The 17,457-nt window shown below is 51.3% G+C and overlaps 2 protein-coding genes across 2 annotated transcripts; both read right to left on the bottom strand.

Moving 5' to 3' along the window:
* Nucleotides 1-45: 45 nt before the first annotated feature.
* On the bottom strand, nt 46-1,005 carry LOC136643928 (olfactory receptor 52P1-like). The gene has a single exon (XM_066619354.1). The coding sequence runs from the start codon at nt 1,003-1,005 to the stop codon at nt 46-48; it is 960 nt and encodes a 319-aa protein (XP_066475451.1).
* A 5,030-nt stretch (nt 1,006-6,035) lies between these two features.
* On the bottom strand, nt 6,036-7,004 carry LOC136643927 (olfactory receptor 52N4-like). Its single transcript, XM_066619353.1, has one exon. It carries the CDS (start codon nt 7,002-7,004, stop codon nt 6,036-6,038), a length of 969 nt encoding a protein of 322 aa, XP_066475450.1.
* Nucleotides 7,005-17,457: the final 10,453 nt, after the last annotated feature.

The raw sequence follows: 17,457 nt of genomic DNA, 5'->3' as shown, positions 1-17,457 counted from the left end.
CCAGCATCTACTGGGCTGCTTGACTGGCAGTTCCCTCTTTGAAGCCTAGGAGGCGCTCTTGCCCGGATGCAGTGCTCTCAGCACCCGGTCACGGATCTCCTTGGTCTTGGCACCGTAGACAATGGGGTTCAGCATGGCTGGGACCACCAGGTAAAAATTGGCCAGGAAGATATGAATGCGGTGGGGGATACTGTGCCCAAAGCGGTGGGTGAGGAAGGAGAACAGACCGGGGGTGTATTGAATGACGATGACTGCCACGTGGGCCCCACATGTGCCCAGAGCTTTGTGTCGTGCCTCCAGTGAGGGCAAGCGGAACACAGCCCGCAGGATCAGCCCGTAGGAGATGAAGATGAAGCCCAGGTCACCCCCAACTACAATGAGAGCAAGGACCAGCCCATAGAGGTTGTTGGGTGTGGTGTCCCCACAGGCCAGTTTCACCACAGCCATGTGTTCGCAGTAGGTGTGAGAGATGAGTCGAGAGCGGCAGAACGGCAGCCTCTTCACCAGAAGTGGGACAGGCAGGACAACTACCAGGGCCCGGGCAGCAATGGCAGCTCCCAGCTTGGCCACAGTGGTGGAGGTCAGCAGCGAAGCGTAGCTGAGCGGGAAGCAGATGGCCACGTACCGGTCATAAGCCATGGCGGTCAACGTCCCAGACTCCACTGCACAGAGCGCATGGATCATGAACATCTGCACCAGGCAGGCATCAAAAGTAATCTCTTGGGCCCCGATCCAGAAGATGCTCAGCATTTTGGGCATGATGCAGGTGGGCAAGGCCATGTCAGTGAATGCCAGCATGGCGAGAAAGAGGTACATGGGCTTGTGCAGGCTGGATTCTGTCCTGATGACCCACAGCAGGGTGGCATTGCCCAAGACGGCCATAATGTAGATGAAGCAGAAGGGGATGGAGAGCCAGACCTGGATCTTCTCCAGCCCCGGAAGCCCCAGAAGGAAGAAGGAGGCGGAGGAAGCCACCTGGCTGCTGGTGTTGGAAGCAGCTGACATGATGAGACACAGTCGGCAGAAGGTTCGGGTACTTGGGAAAGGCTGGCTGCCCGACTGACACTCCCCTCTCCAGTGGCACAGCTCACATTGTTGTGGGTCAGTCCCTCACATTCCTGTTTGTCTCAGTCCCCGTTTCCTGGTTTTACCTCCTAAATTTGTCCTTGCAAAGTGTTTGTTCCTTGCAAACTCCCAAGGACTAACTTTGTGTCTGTGATGCTCTTGGGTTTAGCTGCATCTTCCTCTCTGAAGGCTCTCAAAGACCATTGCAGAGGCCACCAAACCATCCCACTCAACTCTTTCTTTGCTTCTCCAAACTTTCAGTTCCACGACACCCCTTTTTGAGAGGTGGGTTCCTGTGCCCTGATTTCGCAGGTGGAGTCAAAGATCCTGTTATCTAGTGGGTCCATGCAAATAAAGGAAGGCATAGTGATAACAGCTCAATGCGTTTATTCCATCTTCAGAACAGAACCTAGCAAAATACAAGGCAAACCCCTGCCTTTTTTAGCCTTTAACTCCGCCCAGACTTCCCGTGATTGGTGCAATTGAAACCTTAACTAGAGGGCCAATTGGATGGTAGGATTTCGATCCATCACCCGATTGGCCAGCCGTAAGTCTGGGCCAATGAGTTATGCAGGATTTCGATCCTGCATAACTTACATACATAACAGAGCCGATGCAGGAACATTCAGCAAAGCGTCATAAGACTCTCAAGTCAGCTCCTCATTAAGAAAACAGGGGTGCTTGCGTCTCACCCAGTCCGGCTTCTGAGCCCCAGCCCAGAATTCTTCCTTTTCTTACCTACATCCCTTCATTTTCCAGGGCCCTGTAAGGAAAAGAGTTTTCTTGGTTATGGCTTTTGATGTGGTTGATTTTACTGAAAGAGGAAGTTGTAGTTCAGGAGAGAACTGGTGGCGTCAAGACAGCATCCTCTGGCATCCTGTTCTGGAGCACGTAACCTAGAAAAATGAAGGGAAAGGACAAGCACAGAGCCAGACTGTGCTGGGACTGCAAACAGACTCAGGGAAGCACCCGAAGTCCTTCAGTGAAACAAGCTATCTGGGGAAGACACTGAGAAAAGGCTGAACCTGAAGTGTGAAGCCTTCACCCAAGAACTTAAGGCCCCAGTCCTGTCCAAATCCCCCCTGCCAATGCAGAAATGCCAAAAGGTGCTTGCTGAAAAAGGTGGGAGTAGGGAGGTGATAAACAGCCTGCAGGAAGAATGTAAAGATACTTTGTACTGACTTCCTGGTCGGCTGCCCTAACTTCAATAGGTCTCCTCAGACATACACCACCTATTTTGGTGGCCTCTGTCCAAGGAGAGGAAAGGGGTGGGGAGGGTTTCATAGGAGGGGATAAGATTCGACATGTGCCATTGCCAATGGATTCGCTCCCTCCCGCCTCCTCTCCCTCCTCACCCAGAAACGCCCCCATTCCTCCCACTCCCCACCCACTGCCAACTCGCCCAGTACTGGTGGATGTTGTTGTAAGTGTGCATGGCCACCAGCCACTGTTCTGGTGGCTTTGTTGTGCTCACTGGAGCTCCTGGTGAGCACATCAGTGTCACATGATGTGCATTAGGATGCAGGTACTTCTGCCCGAATCCTGGCACTTCTGCTGGCAGAAGCCAGTGGATAGGACGGGGCCGTAAGAAGAGCCGTACCTGGCCATAGAGCCCAGTGGTCACGTTTCCTGTTCCGGCGAGTGCCTGATCAGATGCCACACAAGTGCCAGGGCAGCAGCCCTCCCCTCTTCCCTGCCTGCAGCATCTTGTCTTCAAGGAACGTTGGCACAGGTCTTGGGTCCCCCACCGATCCACGTTGATCCACAGCTCTCAGTGCTCTGCTCTTCCCATTTGTACCCCAGCGGTCAGGCAGCGCAAGCAGTGCTACACTTCTACAGTGGAGAAACTAATCAGCTCTTCTGCGTCCTTGCCAGCGGCACACGGTTTGCAAGACAGAGCAGATGTCAGCATTTCTGAAACATATCCCGGACTCAGATCCAGCAGACATTAATTCGGGCACTGATGATGCGCACACCTGAGCTTCTTGGTCTGTAGGAGCCACAGATGTAGCATCAAATGCTCCAAGGTTGTTGCAATGCCCAATCCAAGCACTACATAGCTGACGTGCTCCCAGGTGCATCTGACAAGGGGAGAGTCAGTGCCTTAATTTATAGACTCAGAGAAGAGCCAGGGATTGTTTAAAACAAGACCAGAATTTCTCCAGCAGGTTCTGTCTTTGCATCAGTGGCAGCTGGGGAGTAGGCAGGAGAACCCTAGAGACTCTGCTGTGAACATGTGCAGTGGGTTATGGTTGACTCCTTCCCCTGGGGGCTGGGGGATAAGAATAGGCCCTCAGTTTGGCTGTACTTGTCGTAAGAGGCGACTAAACAGCCACCGGGTAGATGGGACTCGTCAGCCTGGGAAGGCAGCTCATCTGAGAGAAGGAAAACTCTGACCCCAAACCTCCACTGCCTTGTGGCTACATCCAGTTACGGAAAAGGCTTCAGGAGTCAACCTCGAGGCAAAATCCGGAGCCGGAGTCCCTGAGGCAGTTCATGGCTGAACACAGTCACGTTCTGGCAACTCCTGCAACGCTGCTGGAACCAACCGTATTGGCCTCTGCCTTTCCATTGGACCATTTCAGCGACGTGGAGAGGGGGGATTTGCTGCATGGGTAACAGCCTATCCTCCATACCTACTTTACCCAGGCTTCGCGCACTGGGGAGGACACTCTGTTCCAGAACCACCATTCAGAGCGTGACACCATAGTCTTCTGAGACTGAAGGATGCCAACATTATAGTGACTCCCTAGAAGTCAGCATGAAGAAGCATGCCAGATTAGCGCTGCGCTCTTTGACTGCAGCGTGTGACGTCAAAGGTGGCTGAGCCATTGAACAACAGTGAAGGGCCAAACGGGATGTGAAGGGGTGGTCTGGTGACTGGTGAGCTGGAGCAGCTGCTTGCGGAGCAGAAGGAAGCCGGTGCTTGCTCTTTTGTGGACAAGAGAGGTGCTGCCCCAGGAACCACGTGTGGGATGGGCATAGAGGAGCACACTGCCTCTGAACCTGGAGGAGCCAGAATTCGCTCAGCCGGAGGCAAGGGGAAACTCTTCCCCTTACCCCCGAGTAAGCCACCACAGCCCCAATGGGTCTCCTCAGGAAGTAAGAACATAAGAACAGCCCCACTGGATCGGGCCATAGGCCCATCAAGTCCAGCTTCCTGTATCTCACAGCGGCCCACCAAATGCCCCAGGGAGCACACCAGGCAACAAGAGACCTCATCCTGGTGCCCTCCCCTGCATCTGACAGCGCCCATTTCTAAAATCAGGAGGTTGCACATACATATCATGGCTTGTAACCCGTAATGGATTTTTCCTCCAGAAACTTGTCCAATCCCCTTTTAAAGGCATCAAGGTCAGATTTTGCTGCCCATTCTGCCAGTTTGGAGAGCTCCTTCTGGAGCTCCTCACAATCATTTCTGGTCTTCACCACTCGGAAAAGTTTGGTGTCGTCTGCAAACATAGCCACCTCACTCCCCAAGCCTGTCTCCAGGTCATTTATGAAGAGGTTGAAAAGCACCGATCCCAGGACAGATCCTTTGGGCACACCACTTTTCACTTCTCTCCATGGTGAAAATTGCCCATTGACACCTACTCTGTTTCCTGGCCTTCAACCAGTTCTCAATCCATGAGAGGACCTGTCCTCTAATTCCCTGACTGTGGAGTTTTTTCAGTAGCCTTTGGTGAGGGACTGTGTTGAACGCCTTCTGAAAGTCCAGATATATAATGTCCGCGGGTTCTCCCGCATCCACATGCCTGTTGACCTTTTCAAAGAATTCTATAAGGTTCGTGAGGCAAGACTTACCCTTACAGAAGCCATGCTGACTCTCCCTCAGCAAGGCCTGTTCGTCTATGTGTTTTGAGATCCTATCTTTGATGAGGCATTCCACCATCTTACCCGGTATGGATGTTAGGCTGACCGGCCTATAGTTTCCCGGGTCCCCCCTCTTTCCCTTGTACAAATTTGATGGTGGTACAAATTTGAGGAGAACAGAGCGACTTTAAGCTGTTCCGCGCTGCTTGGGAAACGGGGTTGGGATCCAGCCCTACCTCCCTCTCCCCACCCAGCCGCCCCCTGGAATGCCCTCTGCCCACCCTCCCCTCCGCTAAAAACGATTTTGCAGCAGCCGAACTCTGTTCCACTGTCATAAACCATTGCATGCATCAGCCCAATCCTGGGTAGGACTGGGCTGTTAGACTATATGGAAACTTCCTAACTGTCAGAGGCGCCTGGCACTGGACCAGTCTTCCTTGGGCAATTGTAGGGACTGTCTCATTGGAGGTTTTCAAGCAGCGGCCAGATGGGCGTCTGTCAGGGATGCTGCAGCAGCTCCTACACTGAACAGGGGATTGGACTAGATGACCCCCAAATCCCTTCCAACTCTGATGTTCTATGTTTCTATGAACAGGGGTGGCACCCCTGAACCCAGGGCATGGCCACCACTCATGTGTATGTACCCTGGGAAAGAAGAATGCAGGCTCCTACTTGCTCCTTCCTGTGCAATCATTTTCGACAAACCAGGAAGTGCAGGTCATGCGCACATCCTGTTTTATTTAAGGGGACTGCAAGGAGGGAGCAAGGTTAATGGACAGGGAAGCAGATCCACACGGTTGTTCTGAGTGCAGTAAACAGCAATCCACTTTCCATCCGTGGAATGCTTTGGGGTACTTTTGCATTTATTTGCATTCTCTCATCAGGCTAGCAAAGTCAGAATCCCTTATTTCATCAGCTCAGCAAATGCCATCCACAAGCAACTGAAAGCGTTTCCAGTCGTGCAAGGAATTCAATCCGACTCCTCCAGCGAGACCAAAGTCAGTAAGTTGGATGGTTAGCTGGGGACACAGAACCATGAATCGGGTGTCCTCTTTCTCCTGGGGAAACACGTGACTGGCTCCATTTTGAAGCGGCTTCAACAAGAAGATTTCTGAAACCCAGTCAAGCCTTTGCTGAGCTTTTTCCACGAGTCACCTTCAGTGGCTGTGATGAGCTGCCACGGTCTTTCCTCGGTGGAACAGCCTTAGGACAGCTTCACGGATCTCTTTGGTCTTCACACCATAGACAATGGGATTCATCATGGGGGGGAGAAGTAGATACAAGTTGGCTATAACAATGTGAACGTGGGGAGCAACATTGTGCCCTCCAAAGCGATGTGCAAAGAAGGTGAAAAACGCAGGTGTGTAAGAGACTGTGATCGCACAAATGTGCGCTGTGCAGGTGCCAAAGGCCTTGCTCCTGGCTTCCTTAGAGGACAGGCCCACAACGGCTTTCAGGATCATGATGTAAGACACAGTGATGCAGAAGATGTCAAAGCCTCCAATCATCAGGGCCACAGTCAGGCCATAGATGGCATCCACACGTATGCTGTTGCAGGCCAGCTTGACCACCGCCATGTGGTCACAGTAAGTGTGCGCAATTATGTTGGTGCCACAATATTGCATTTTCTTGACCATGAAAGGGAAGGGAAAGATGAGGACGGCTCCCCTGAGGAAGGTAACCAGGCCCACTTTGACAATCATTGGGTTTGTCAAGATGGTAGAGTATCTCAGTGGGTAGCAGATGGCAACAAATCGATCCAGGGCCATGAGCATCAGGACACCAGATTCCATCCCCGTGAAGGTGTGAACAACGTACATCTGAACCAGGCAGGAACTGAAGTCAATCGCCTTGAAATTTAGCCAGAAGATGCAGAAGGCTTTGGGCATTGTCGATGTGCCTATCACGATGTCAGTGATGGAGAGCATGGAGAGGAAGTAGTACATGGGTCTGTGAAGGACCTCCTCGGTCCAGATGATGTACAGAAGTCCGCAGTTCCCAGCCATGCCAATGAGATACATGGAGAAAAATGGGAAGGAGATCCAGACGTGAGCGTGTTCCAGACCTGGGATGCCATTCAGGATGAACTGCAGGAGGCTGCTGTCTGTGCCGTTGGGAGTGGCCATGCTACGCAGTTGGAGCACATGCTCCACACTCACACTGTAACCTGCACAGCTGAAGGGTGTAGAACACAGAAACACGTTCATTGAACTATCTGCAGCCATGATCATCACTACCAACACTGAATAAACACTTCCTGGACAGAGTAAGGGGCGAGGGGATTTTACCACTTCCATGAACATGTCAAATGCTCTGGACATCCTGGGAAACTTTCCATAATTGTTCTACTGATGATTTTTTTATAATGTTTCGCTCTGAACATGAACACTCCAGTCCAGTCCAGTGGGAATCAAAGAAAACCACTTTGTTATCTGTTAAAGGAGGTCTCCTGCTTCGTGAAATAAAAAACAGCTCAATCCAACCAGGGCCCAACCAGTGCAAATAGTCGCCAGACTTGGGTGTGCACCAAGAGAGCACCTTGCCCCTGCTGGAGTCAGTCAGTCGACAGAGGTGTGTTTGAGGGCACAGACAATATGACACCTGTAACCTCTTGCCACTCCTCGCATCAGGCATTTAGAGATTGGCTCCCACTAAAACCTGGCATATAGTCATCTTGGCTTGTAACCTGTGATGGACTTTCACTCCATCAATCTATCCAATTCACTTTTAAAGACAACTAGGCTTTCAGGTGCCATCACCACATCCTGTGGCAAGGAGTTCCACAGATAAATTACATGCAGGCTAAAGAAATATTTTCTTTTGTCTGCTCCAGTATCGCGCCACTCAATTCTAGCGGCTGTCCCCTGGTTCTGGTGTTGTGCAGAGGGAAAGACTTCACTCTCTCCATCCTGTACATAATTTTATAGGTCTCAACAAGATCTCTGGCCTTTTTTCTAGACCAAAGAGCCCCAAACACTGTAGTCTTTCCTCATAGGGGAAGTACCCCAGCCCAGTACTCATTTTAGTCGTGCTCTTCTGCACCTTCTCCAGTTCCACTAGGTCCTTTTTGAGACGTGGCAACTGGATGTGGGTTCTGGGGATCACCTGAGCCTCTGAATTTCCTGATCATGGACTTGAAGAGTCTTTACCCACCAGTGAGCCGGCTCAAAGCCGTGTCCTTTCTTTACAGATCAGCTGCGGAAGCACCAACAGTAAGCATCAACACAGCTGGGAAACATGACTGTGGTCTTGAAATGACTCCACAGGCCACACAGGGCACTGCAGTGTCCCAGAAGCCTCTTGGGTCCAAGACGGTAGAAAATGGGGCAAGAGTGGGGCAAGCGGAATCCAGATGTTCACCACAATAACTGCAAGTGATGATTCCTGGTGCCTGGAGCATTTGGCTTTGATGGCAGGATGTTTGTTTGACTCTCTGCAAATGTGATGTCTGTGCATTTCTCCTGTTAGTCTGTGACTTCCATTCAAGGCAAAGAGCACAGTCTGCCCCACGTTAAACACTATTATTATTATTATTATTATTATTATTATTATTATTATTATTATTATTATTATTATTTCTCCTGTTAGTCTGTGACTTCCATTCAAGGCAAAGAGCACAGTCTGCCCCACGTTAAACACTATTATTATTATTATTATTATTATTATTATTATTATTATTATTATTATTATTATTATTATTATTATTAACAACAATATTTATATACTGCTTTTCAAAGTGGTTTACAGAGAAAGATCAAATCCATCAAGTGCCATCATGTACTAATGACCGCTGCATCTTCTCTCCCTTTAAGAAGACACAGCACTGAATGTCGATGGTCAAACACTCACATTCTGCCGATTCCAGCAATGTAGGCAGCAGGATCTGATCTTCATATGGCCATCCAGGAACGCAAGAGCCTCCTCCCCGGAAAGGGGATTGGACGGGGGCTGGGAGCTGGGCGGGCCCAGAGAGTTTTAGGGCACAAGCACCCAGCCCTCTTCCGCTTTTGCACGTGGGCACGGTGCCGACCCATCCAGCCCACCTTGAACTGAGGTGCAACTTCTGAGGAAGCTGTCTCTCTCCTGCGCTGGATCCCACAGGCCACCTGTTTGGTCTGTAAGGTGGGGGGTGGGGGGTGGATGGCTCTGCCCCAGGAAAGGCTCAGGCTGCAGTGCATGCACACTTTCCTGGGGGAGCCCCACGGAGCACAGGGGGACTGTTCTGAGCAGGCGGAGTGGCACTCAGCCCCTGGCTCCGCAGCTGGAGGGGGACGGGCGGCCGCCTTTCAGCCAGGAGGCAGGTCTCGTCTCCCTGCCTCCTCGGGGTCACCAGCGCACATGGCGCTCGCAGCTGCTGCGGAGCTCACCTGGTCGCCGGCAGGGGCTCCGCGATCGATGGCGTGGATGCTGCATTCCAGCCACTGACACTGCCAAGCACAGACTCTTGCTGGGAGCTCATCAGGGATTTCGCCCAGAGCCGGCCAGCTGGAGGACGGCTTGCCCCCGGCTTCTGGGCCTCATCAGCAATGAACAGCCCAAGGAGAACGCCAGCCGAGAGCAGTCAGGACAAAGGGAGGGCAGCACCAACCCCAGACTCAGACACAAGGATACTTGGGCGACAGAAGTGCTGAAGGAAATAAGGCAACGTATGTACTGAGCCATGAAAGGGGAGCCAAGGCCCTCTAGGCCAGCACTCGCTTCCAAGAGTGGGCAGCCAGTGCTTCTGGGAAGCCCAAAGCAGCACATGCAGGCAAGAGGGTTCCCCGCCCCTTGCAATGGCTGCCCAGTTCTGCTACTGAGAGGCCCACTGCCCTGGTCAGGCAACCCCGCCCCCATTTCTCCTCTGACACCTCCTGCCTTTGAAGGTGCCAGCTCTTCACCCCTTCTTGCCTCCCGAGGGAATTTCTTTGTCTCCCACCTTCCATTTTAGGAGTGATAGTTGAAAACTGGAGCACTTTTGTTGGAAATGCGCATTCTTTCCTTTGGCACTTTGAGAAACCCCACACAGGATTTCTGTGCACCCAGAACACACCCAGAATCTTCTGCGGGCTGCAGTATTCCCAAGGCAGGTCTGCCAACAAGTTGGCCAACAGGTGTCAATGTGGAAAGCGTCCCCTGAAGACAGACAGTGGGACCCCCCACCCCCTCTCTGCCTATCAGCACCTCCAAGCGCCATTTCATCTCTCAAACACTGTCAGAGATCAGCCAATGAACTCAGCAGCAAACAAAGACAAAAGTGGGTCCAAAATCTGTGGCAAGCAGAGAAAATCCACACAATGCTCTGATCCAAAGAATGGCAAAGGGCCAAATATTCTAAAGGGTAACAAAAGAAGAGAAATCATTTTGAGGAGATTTGGGGGATCAGATTTGCTTCAGGTGCAGCTCTAAACACACCCCAAACTTACGTATTTCTGCTTGAAAGTTATCCAACAACGTCAGGTGAATCGTCGATTAATGGCAACTACCAAATACTGATCTCGGGGCCAGTCAGGTCAGACGAAGAACTGAACTTCCCAGAAGCCGTGTCCAAAATGGAGCTCCCTTTTCATTCCGCTCACGTTGCGACCAGGAACCGCAGGAACAGGAATGTGCAGAGACTGGTTTCCATGCCCCTGAAATCAGGCCCTCTGGGTTCAGCCACGGTTCTCTCCAAGCCAAACACAAAGAGCAAAAGCAGCAGCTGTGCTTGTGAGCATGCGGGAGGGGTCTGGGCAGGAGTCGTGAGCTCCGAGTTCCACAGGCGCTCTCGGTGGAGTCCCTTCAGCAGTCTGCTCTCTCCCTCCCTTCCCTTCTCCAACCAGCTGTGTGGGCAGCAGCCGGAGAGTGAGGCAGCAGAAGTGACCTCTCTGGTGGGACTCAGATATGGCTCTGTCACTGTCCTTGACTCCGTGTTGCCCACACTGTACCCTGGCAGCTTTCGTCCCTTGGATGGCAGGGGCGATGCTGAAAGCAGCCAAGGTCTTGGACCGTCCGCAGAGAGAAATGCCCACTTGCTGGAGGTGCTCAGGAGGGACCTACTCCCTGGCAGCACGACTGGCCTTTCCCTGGACAATCTGGGACTACTTATAGCGCTCCTGTGTGCGGTCCCTCTGGGCACCCCCGGCTCAGTGGCCTCCAAGTGGTTCTGCACGGCAGCCCCGTGAGACCCAAAGGTGTGCCAAGAGGAATCCCCGTTCTCCTTTTTTCAAAAGACTCTTTTCTGTTGACCTTCTGCATGCAAAGACGGCACTCTCCCTCAGAGCTGTGCCCCCCCTTTCCCAGCTTCCCAGCAGTGGCTTCCTGTTTCCTGTACCTCAGAAGACGGGCACCCAGACAAGTCCCCATGCGGACATCAGACCACCTGCATATCTACGTGTTCCCACCCCCACCTCCCCACCCTCAGTGTTTCCACATTTTGCTTCGTGGTCTAGCCGAGGGTCTTCTTTATCCAGGCCCCAGGAAAGGGTCTGTGGCCTTGTCAAGGAGTTCAGTGACTGAGCAGCCAGCCAACCAGTTCAGAGGAGGCCATTCATCACCAGCTCAGTGGAGAGGGCAGGGACTGCAACCATGAGCCCCTCCCTACTCCATCACAGGCTCCCTCCGTATATTAACAGGAGGAATCTTTCCTAGTGAGATGCTCAGGAGGCACTCAGTGGCACAAAGCGCCATATGCATCTGGTACCTTGTTTCCAGCAGTGGCTGCCCAGGTGCCCTGCCCCCCCATCCCTGCTGGTCTCCATTCCACCTTCCCAATGTATGCTAACTGCCAAAGGACATGGAGGCCCTCTTCGGGTGCAATGGCAGCTGTTCGGTTGGTAGTCGCAGATTCTGATGGAGATGCAGGTGGGGCAGCTGAACACCCAAAGAGGCTTTTGTTCTTCAGGAGACGGAAGCAGAAGAGGCTCAGAAGGAGGGCTGTGCCAAAGTGGCTGAGAACAGACCAGGCAGGGCAGAAGCAGGTGGGCAAGATTAGGGCCTGCTCACCCCCAGCCCCACTATCACTTTGCTTGCCTTCTCCCCTTTGCCATAGTAGCCAAAGCCCACAAGGAGGTCTTCATGATCTAGCTGCTCTAAGGCACGGTCATTTAACAAGTCAAGAAATTGGTCTCTCTTTCATGACCAAAGTACAAATTGACCCAGTCAATATGAGGATAAGTAAAGCCCCCCATGATTACAACCCTGTCCCCTCCTTGATCTGTTTCCTCATTTCAAGGTTCCCTTCAGGTTTCTGGTCCAGAGGACGATAGCATGTCCCCAGAATTACATTGCTTCTTGAACCTGGTAATTTAACCTGTGGAGTTTTAAGTGCTTATGCAGAGGCACACAGAAAGCCTTGGTGTCATGGCAATGCAGGCAAACCTCCCCCCATTACGGCACGCCGAAGGGGGTGCCTGATTCCCAGGCCGAAGTGTGAAAATAGCTGATACGGCACTCTGAGAAAGAAGCACCCATTGTTCTCACCCCTGTATGCGATTCCAGTGTGGCACACTATCTGGGAACAGAATGTAACTGAATTAATGTTGCAATGTTCAATCAAAGAGCAGTGAGAAGGCTTGTACAAGCAGCCTCTCTCTCTCTCTCTGCACTCTCAACCCTCAATATGTCTGCTGTCTCTTAATTTTCTGTCTGACCATTCATTGCTTCTGCTCTCGCACCTATATCCAGCAACCTGACCCCTGGGCTTTGGTTGCTCCCCAAAGGGTAACTGCAACATTAACTCACAGCAATTCTATGGTGGAATCAGACCTGCTTTCAATCTCTGCTTTGCTGGATTCCACCCACCGCTGACACGCCCCTCTCTGTCCCTCCTATAGAGTTTATAGCCTGGGATTGCGGTATCCTGCTGGTTCTCCACATTCCACCGTGCTTTTGTTATGCCCACCATATCACTGTTTTCTCCAGCCACCAAACATTCCAGATCTCCCATCTTTTCTCGGAGACTTCGGGTATTATCAGAAAAGCACTTTTATTCGGGTATTATCAGAAAAGCACTTCCCCCAAGACGGGCTGCTTATTCACTCCTTTATCCTTGCAGTCTCTCGTTTTGCTGGGTGGCTGTCGCATCCCATCCTGCTTCCACTCCCAGTTTCTGCTCCTACTCTATCCCTGCCTTGTTGTTCTCTGATCTGGCAGCCCAGCTCCAGCAACACACACTTGGCATGAGCCAATGGTGGACCTTGAAGGCCAGGCGAAATGCCGAGAGTCTCTTGGCTCCTCCACTGGCTCCAGTACCAAGACCCTGGCAGCACCAAAGCTAGGAGAGGTGGAACATTCTCCTTAGCATATATGTAGAACTATTATTTGAGTGGAGGCCTAGTAGGGCCCAAAGTCTGGCAAAAGAAACGAATCTCATTCTTGCCATAATGTTTAAACATTGGCCCTTGTTGCAGGACCCCACCTTGGTTATCCACCTGGATCTGCAGTCTGAGTAGGATCTCTTAGCCAGCCCTTCCTCACCCTCAAGGACCAGTCAGTGCAAGTTATGCTTTGCCCCTGTTGGAGAGAAATTGATCTTGCTGGTGGTTCACATTTCTTATACGACCTCAAGCAGATGCCGCAGGTGTTCTGCCCACGCAGGACACAGACACGGGCAGGAAGCAACTGGGATGCACGACATACCTACTGCATTCTTCAGTTCTCTGATGTTCATCAGCCAGAGATGAAGGACTCCAGGTCTCCAGAGTTGTTGCAACATCCAAGCCAGAAGCTGTTTTGCTTGCACAGCTCACAGGGCTCCAAGTACCTCTGCAAGGAGGATATTTTATAGGATCAGGGAGGGGAAGATCCAAAGAATGGCAAGGAATTTTTCAATCAGACTATCGTTTCTCCTGCGGGTAATAAGAAGAGGTGGCTAATAGGCAGGTCAGGCCCTGGAGAGTGCTGCACTTTGGTATCATCCACAGAGTACATTGCACTAGTTTAATGACTCTGCAGGAAACCATTGCTTGGAAGCATCCCAGGTGGTGTGACCACATTTGAGTTACTGTGTCCAGTTCTGGTTGCCACACCTCAGAAAGGATAACTCTGTCATAACTCTCCCAACACTCAATTTTAGTGGATGTCCCCTGGTTCTGGTGTTGTGTGAGAGTGTAAAGAGCATCTTTCTATCCACTCTGTCCATCCCCTGCATAATTTTGTACGTCTCAATCATGTCTCCCCCTCAGGGGTGGTGGTGGACAGGTCGATGAAAGCATCGACCCAATGTGCGGCGGCAGTAAAGAAGGCCAATTCTATGCTTGGGATCATTAGGAAGGGTATTGAGAACAAAACGGCTAATATTATAATGCCGTTGTACAAATCGATGGTAAGGCCACACCTGGAGTATTGTGTCCAGTTTTGGTCGCCGCATCTCAAAAAAGACATAGTGGAAATGGAAAAGGTGCAAAAGAGAGCGACTAAGATGATTACAGGGCTGGGGCACCTTCCTTATGAGGAAAGGCTACGGCGTTTGGGCCTCTTCAGCCTAGAAAAGAGGCGCCTGAGGGGGGACATGATTGAGACATACAAAATAATGCAGGGGATGGACAGAGTGGATAGGGAGATGCTCTTTACACTCTCACATAACACCAGAACCAGGGGACAGCCACTAAAATTGAGTATTGGGAGAGTTAGAACAGAGAAAAGAAAATATTTCTTTATTCAGCGTGTGGTTGGTCTGTGGAACTCTTTGCCACAGGATGTGGTGATGGCGACTGGCCTGGACGCCTTTAAAAGGGGATTGGACAAATTTCTGGAAGAAAAATCCATTATGGGGTACAAGCCAGGATGTGTATGTGCAACCTCCTGATTTTAAAAATGGGTTATGTCAAAATGCCAGATGCAAGGGAGGGCACCAGGATGCAGGTCTGTTGTTATCTGGTGTGCTCCCTGGGGCATTTGGTGGGCTGCTGTGAGATACAGGAAGCTGGACTAGATGGGCCTACGACCTGATCCAGTGGGGCTGTTCTTATGTTCTTATGCTCCCTGGGGCATTTGGTGGGCCACTGTGAGATACAGGAAGCTGGACTAGATGGGCCTGTGGCCTGATCCAGTGGGGCTGTTCTTATGTTCTTATGTACGAACATAATATCTTGTAAATAATTACCCCCCCCCCCCCCGAACATAAGAAGAGCCCTGCTTGTTGGAGCAGGACAAAGGCCCATCTAGTCCAGCTTCCTGTATCTTACAGTCACCCCACCAGATGCCTCAGAGAGCACGCAGAACAAAGAGAGATCTGCATCCAGGTGTCCTCCATCACATCTGGCATTCTGAGGTAACCTTTTTCTACGAGATCCTTTTTCTACAAGAACCTTTTTCTACTCGTAAAATTAGGAGGTTGCACATACCTGTATTGGTTTATAATCTGTAATGGACTTTTCCTCCAGAAATCTGTGCAATCCCCTTTTAAAGGCATCCAGGTCAGATGTCATCACCACATCCTGTGGCAAGGAGTTCCACAGAATAATGATACATTGGTTAAAGAAATATTTTCTTCAGTCTGTCCCAACTCTCCTGACGCTCAGCTTTCGTGGACGTCCCCTGGTTCTGGTGTTGTGTGAGAGGGAAAAGAGCGTCTCTCTATCTGCTTTATCCAGCCCCTGCATAATTTTGTATATCCCAATCATGTCCCCCTCAGGCGCCCCTCCTAATGGCTCTACTCTGTGTGTGTTTGTTGTTTTTAAATTATTTTACTTGTTGCTGTTTTGCATTGTACACTTTATTGTGGTACTTTGAAAGCCGCTTTGGGCATTTGCTTCGGCATGGGAAAGGCGGGATATAAATTTCTCAAATAGATAAATAAATTTAGGACAGACAAAGAGAGATTGTTCTTCACTCAGTGCATAAGTCATGTATGGAATTCGTTGCCAGAAGAGACGCTGCTGGCATGGAGGGCTTGACTGAACACAGGCATGGAGGACAGCCCTGCAGTAGCCTTGCCAAGACTACTTCCAGGTTCAGCAGCAGAATCGAATATCCGTTGCAGAGAAGCAGTGGGAGAGACTGTGGCCTCTTGTGGCCCAGCTGATCCTGCAGTCCACGGATGCAGGCCCCATTGCAGTGGCATGACGGTTGCGCTGTCATGTTTCTCAGAGCTGCCAGCGCAAATGGTGGGAGGCTCTGTGCACACAACAGTGGCCTACCCAGTCCACAGTGAAACTGGTAGGTCGATGGGAGATCGATGGGAGGGGGTGGTTTGGGGGAGATCTGGATGGAGATTGGGCTGAGCTGAGGGCATGTCAAGAGTGGGCTGTGGGTAGACTTTGGTGGCAGTAGCAGCACTGTATACTACGCTACCAGCCCAGGCCTGACATGCGCCCTGGACCCAATCAGAATTACACCAGCAAAAGACCCGGCATAGATCCAAATAGACACACTGGGACCAGAGAGCAGTGGAGTAGGTAAGAAGAACATTTCTTTACTTCCATCTTCCCTGCCACTGCCTGGACCTGCCCAACCCAGTACAGAATTGGGCTGTCAGTCTCCTGATGGTGGCCTCTTCACTGTGGGGCTTTTGGCCTGATCCAGCAGGGCTTCTCTTATGCTCAGATCACGTCCAGAATACTGGGCTACCATGTGCTGTGTCAAGGGAAGTGGACTCTTGAAAGCATCACGTTTAGCAAAAATAAAGATCTCCTTCAGGGAATGGTTGTCAGGGAATGAGGAGTGTCGGCCAGAATCAAATAGCTCAATCCTAACCAACCCCCAGCCCGCCAATGCAGCTGTGCCAGCAGTGTGTGCACTGCATCCTGTGGGGGGCAGTCCCAGAGCTCTCCTCTGGGGGTGGGCCTCTACTGCTGGAACAAGCGATGCCTCCCTCCAGGCGGACATCAAGCCTTTTAACAACAACTGCAGGGAATGGTTCTTCGGAATCCACCTAACAGGGGTACCATCTGAACCATTTTATCCACCAGGATATCCTGGGAGACTTTGCCAAAAGTGTTGCCGAAATCCAGGGAGGCAGTCGAGATACATCTGGTGGCATCCTGGACTCATCACTTGGTCCAAGAAGGAGGGCAGATTTGCCTGACACGACTTGCTCCTGTCATGCTGTTCCTGAACACCGGAGCACTGTTCTCCTCTAAGTGCTTGCTGGCATTCTGCCTAATCATCTGTGGCAGGATCTTTCTGGCTATTGACACCAGGCCGGTCAGTGTGTAGTTTCCTGGATCTCTCCCATCCAAAGAACATTCCCGAGAGTGGCTCTGAGACCACATGTGTTTTCTGAACGCATAAATATTTTAACCCACCATATCTAACTGTGGGAAGGCTCCATGTCCCAGAGCACACAAGGGCACCTGCCCTTGGCCCCAGTGTGCTCTGCTCTCCCCATGAAACTTATCTGGAGTTACTTCTGAGAATGTTTCTGAGGGAGAAGGGTCAGACCCTTGTGTGCAACAAAGTCATGTCCTGCTCAGACACTAAGGAAGTCTCCAGGGACTCTCTTGCTATGGCAGCCTCCCTCTGGTGCAAGGACCGTGTGAGCCTTCTTTGCCTATAACTCAAAACAGTGAGAGCTTCTTTTCCAGACATAACTAGCCACTTGTGGGCTGTGTGTGCCAGCAGATCTTGCACCAGGCATTGCAGGGGGCTTTATGTCAGAGCACTGGGTGCACCAACAGG

This window comes from Tiliqua scincoides, chromosome 3, assembly GCF_035046505.1.
Source record: "Tiliqua scincoides isolate rTilSci1 chromosome 3, rTilSci1.hap2, whole genome shotgun sequence".
Taxonomy (NCBI): Eukaryota; Metazoa; Chordata; class Lepidosauria; order Squamata; family Scincidae; genus Tiliqua; species Tiliqua scincoides.
The sequence above is the reverse complement of the archived record's forward strand: the minus strand, read 5'-3'. Positions and strand labels throughout refer to the sequence as shown.

Excerpts from the sequence above, each read along its gene's own strand:
- LOC136643928 (XM_066619354.1), bottom strand. The coding sequence starts at position 1,005 with ATGTCAGCTGCTTCCAACACCAGCAGCCAGGTGGCTTCCTCCGCCTCC.
- LOC136643927 (XM_066619353.1), bottom strand. The coding sequence starts at position 7,004 with ATGGCCACTCCCAACGGCACAGACAGCAGCCTCCTGCAGTTCATCCTG.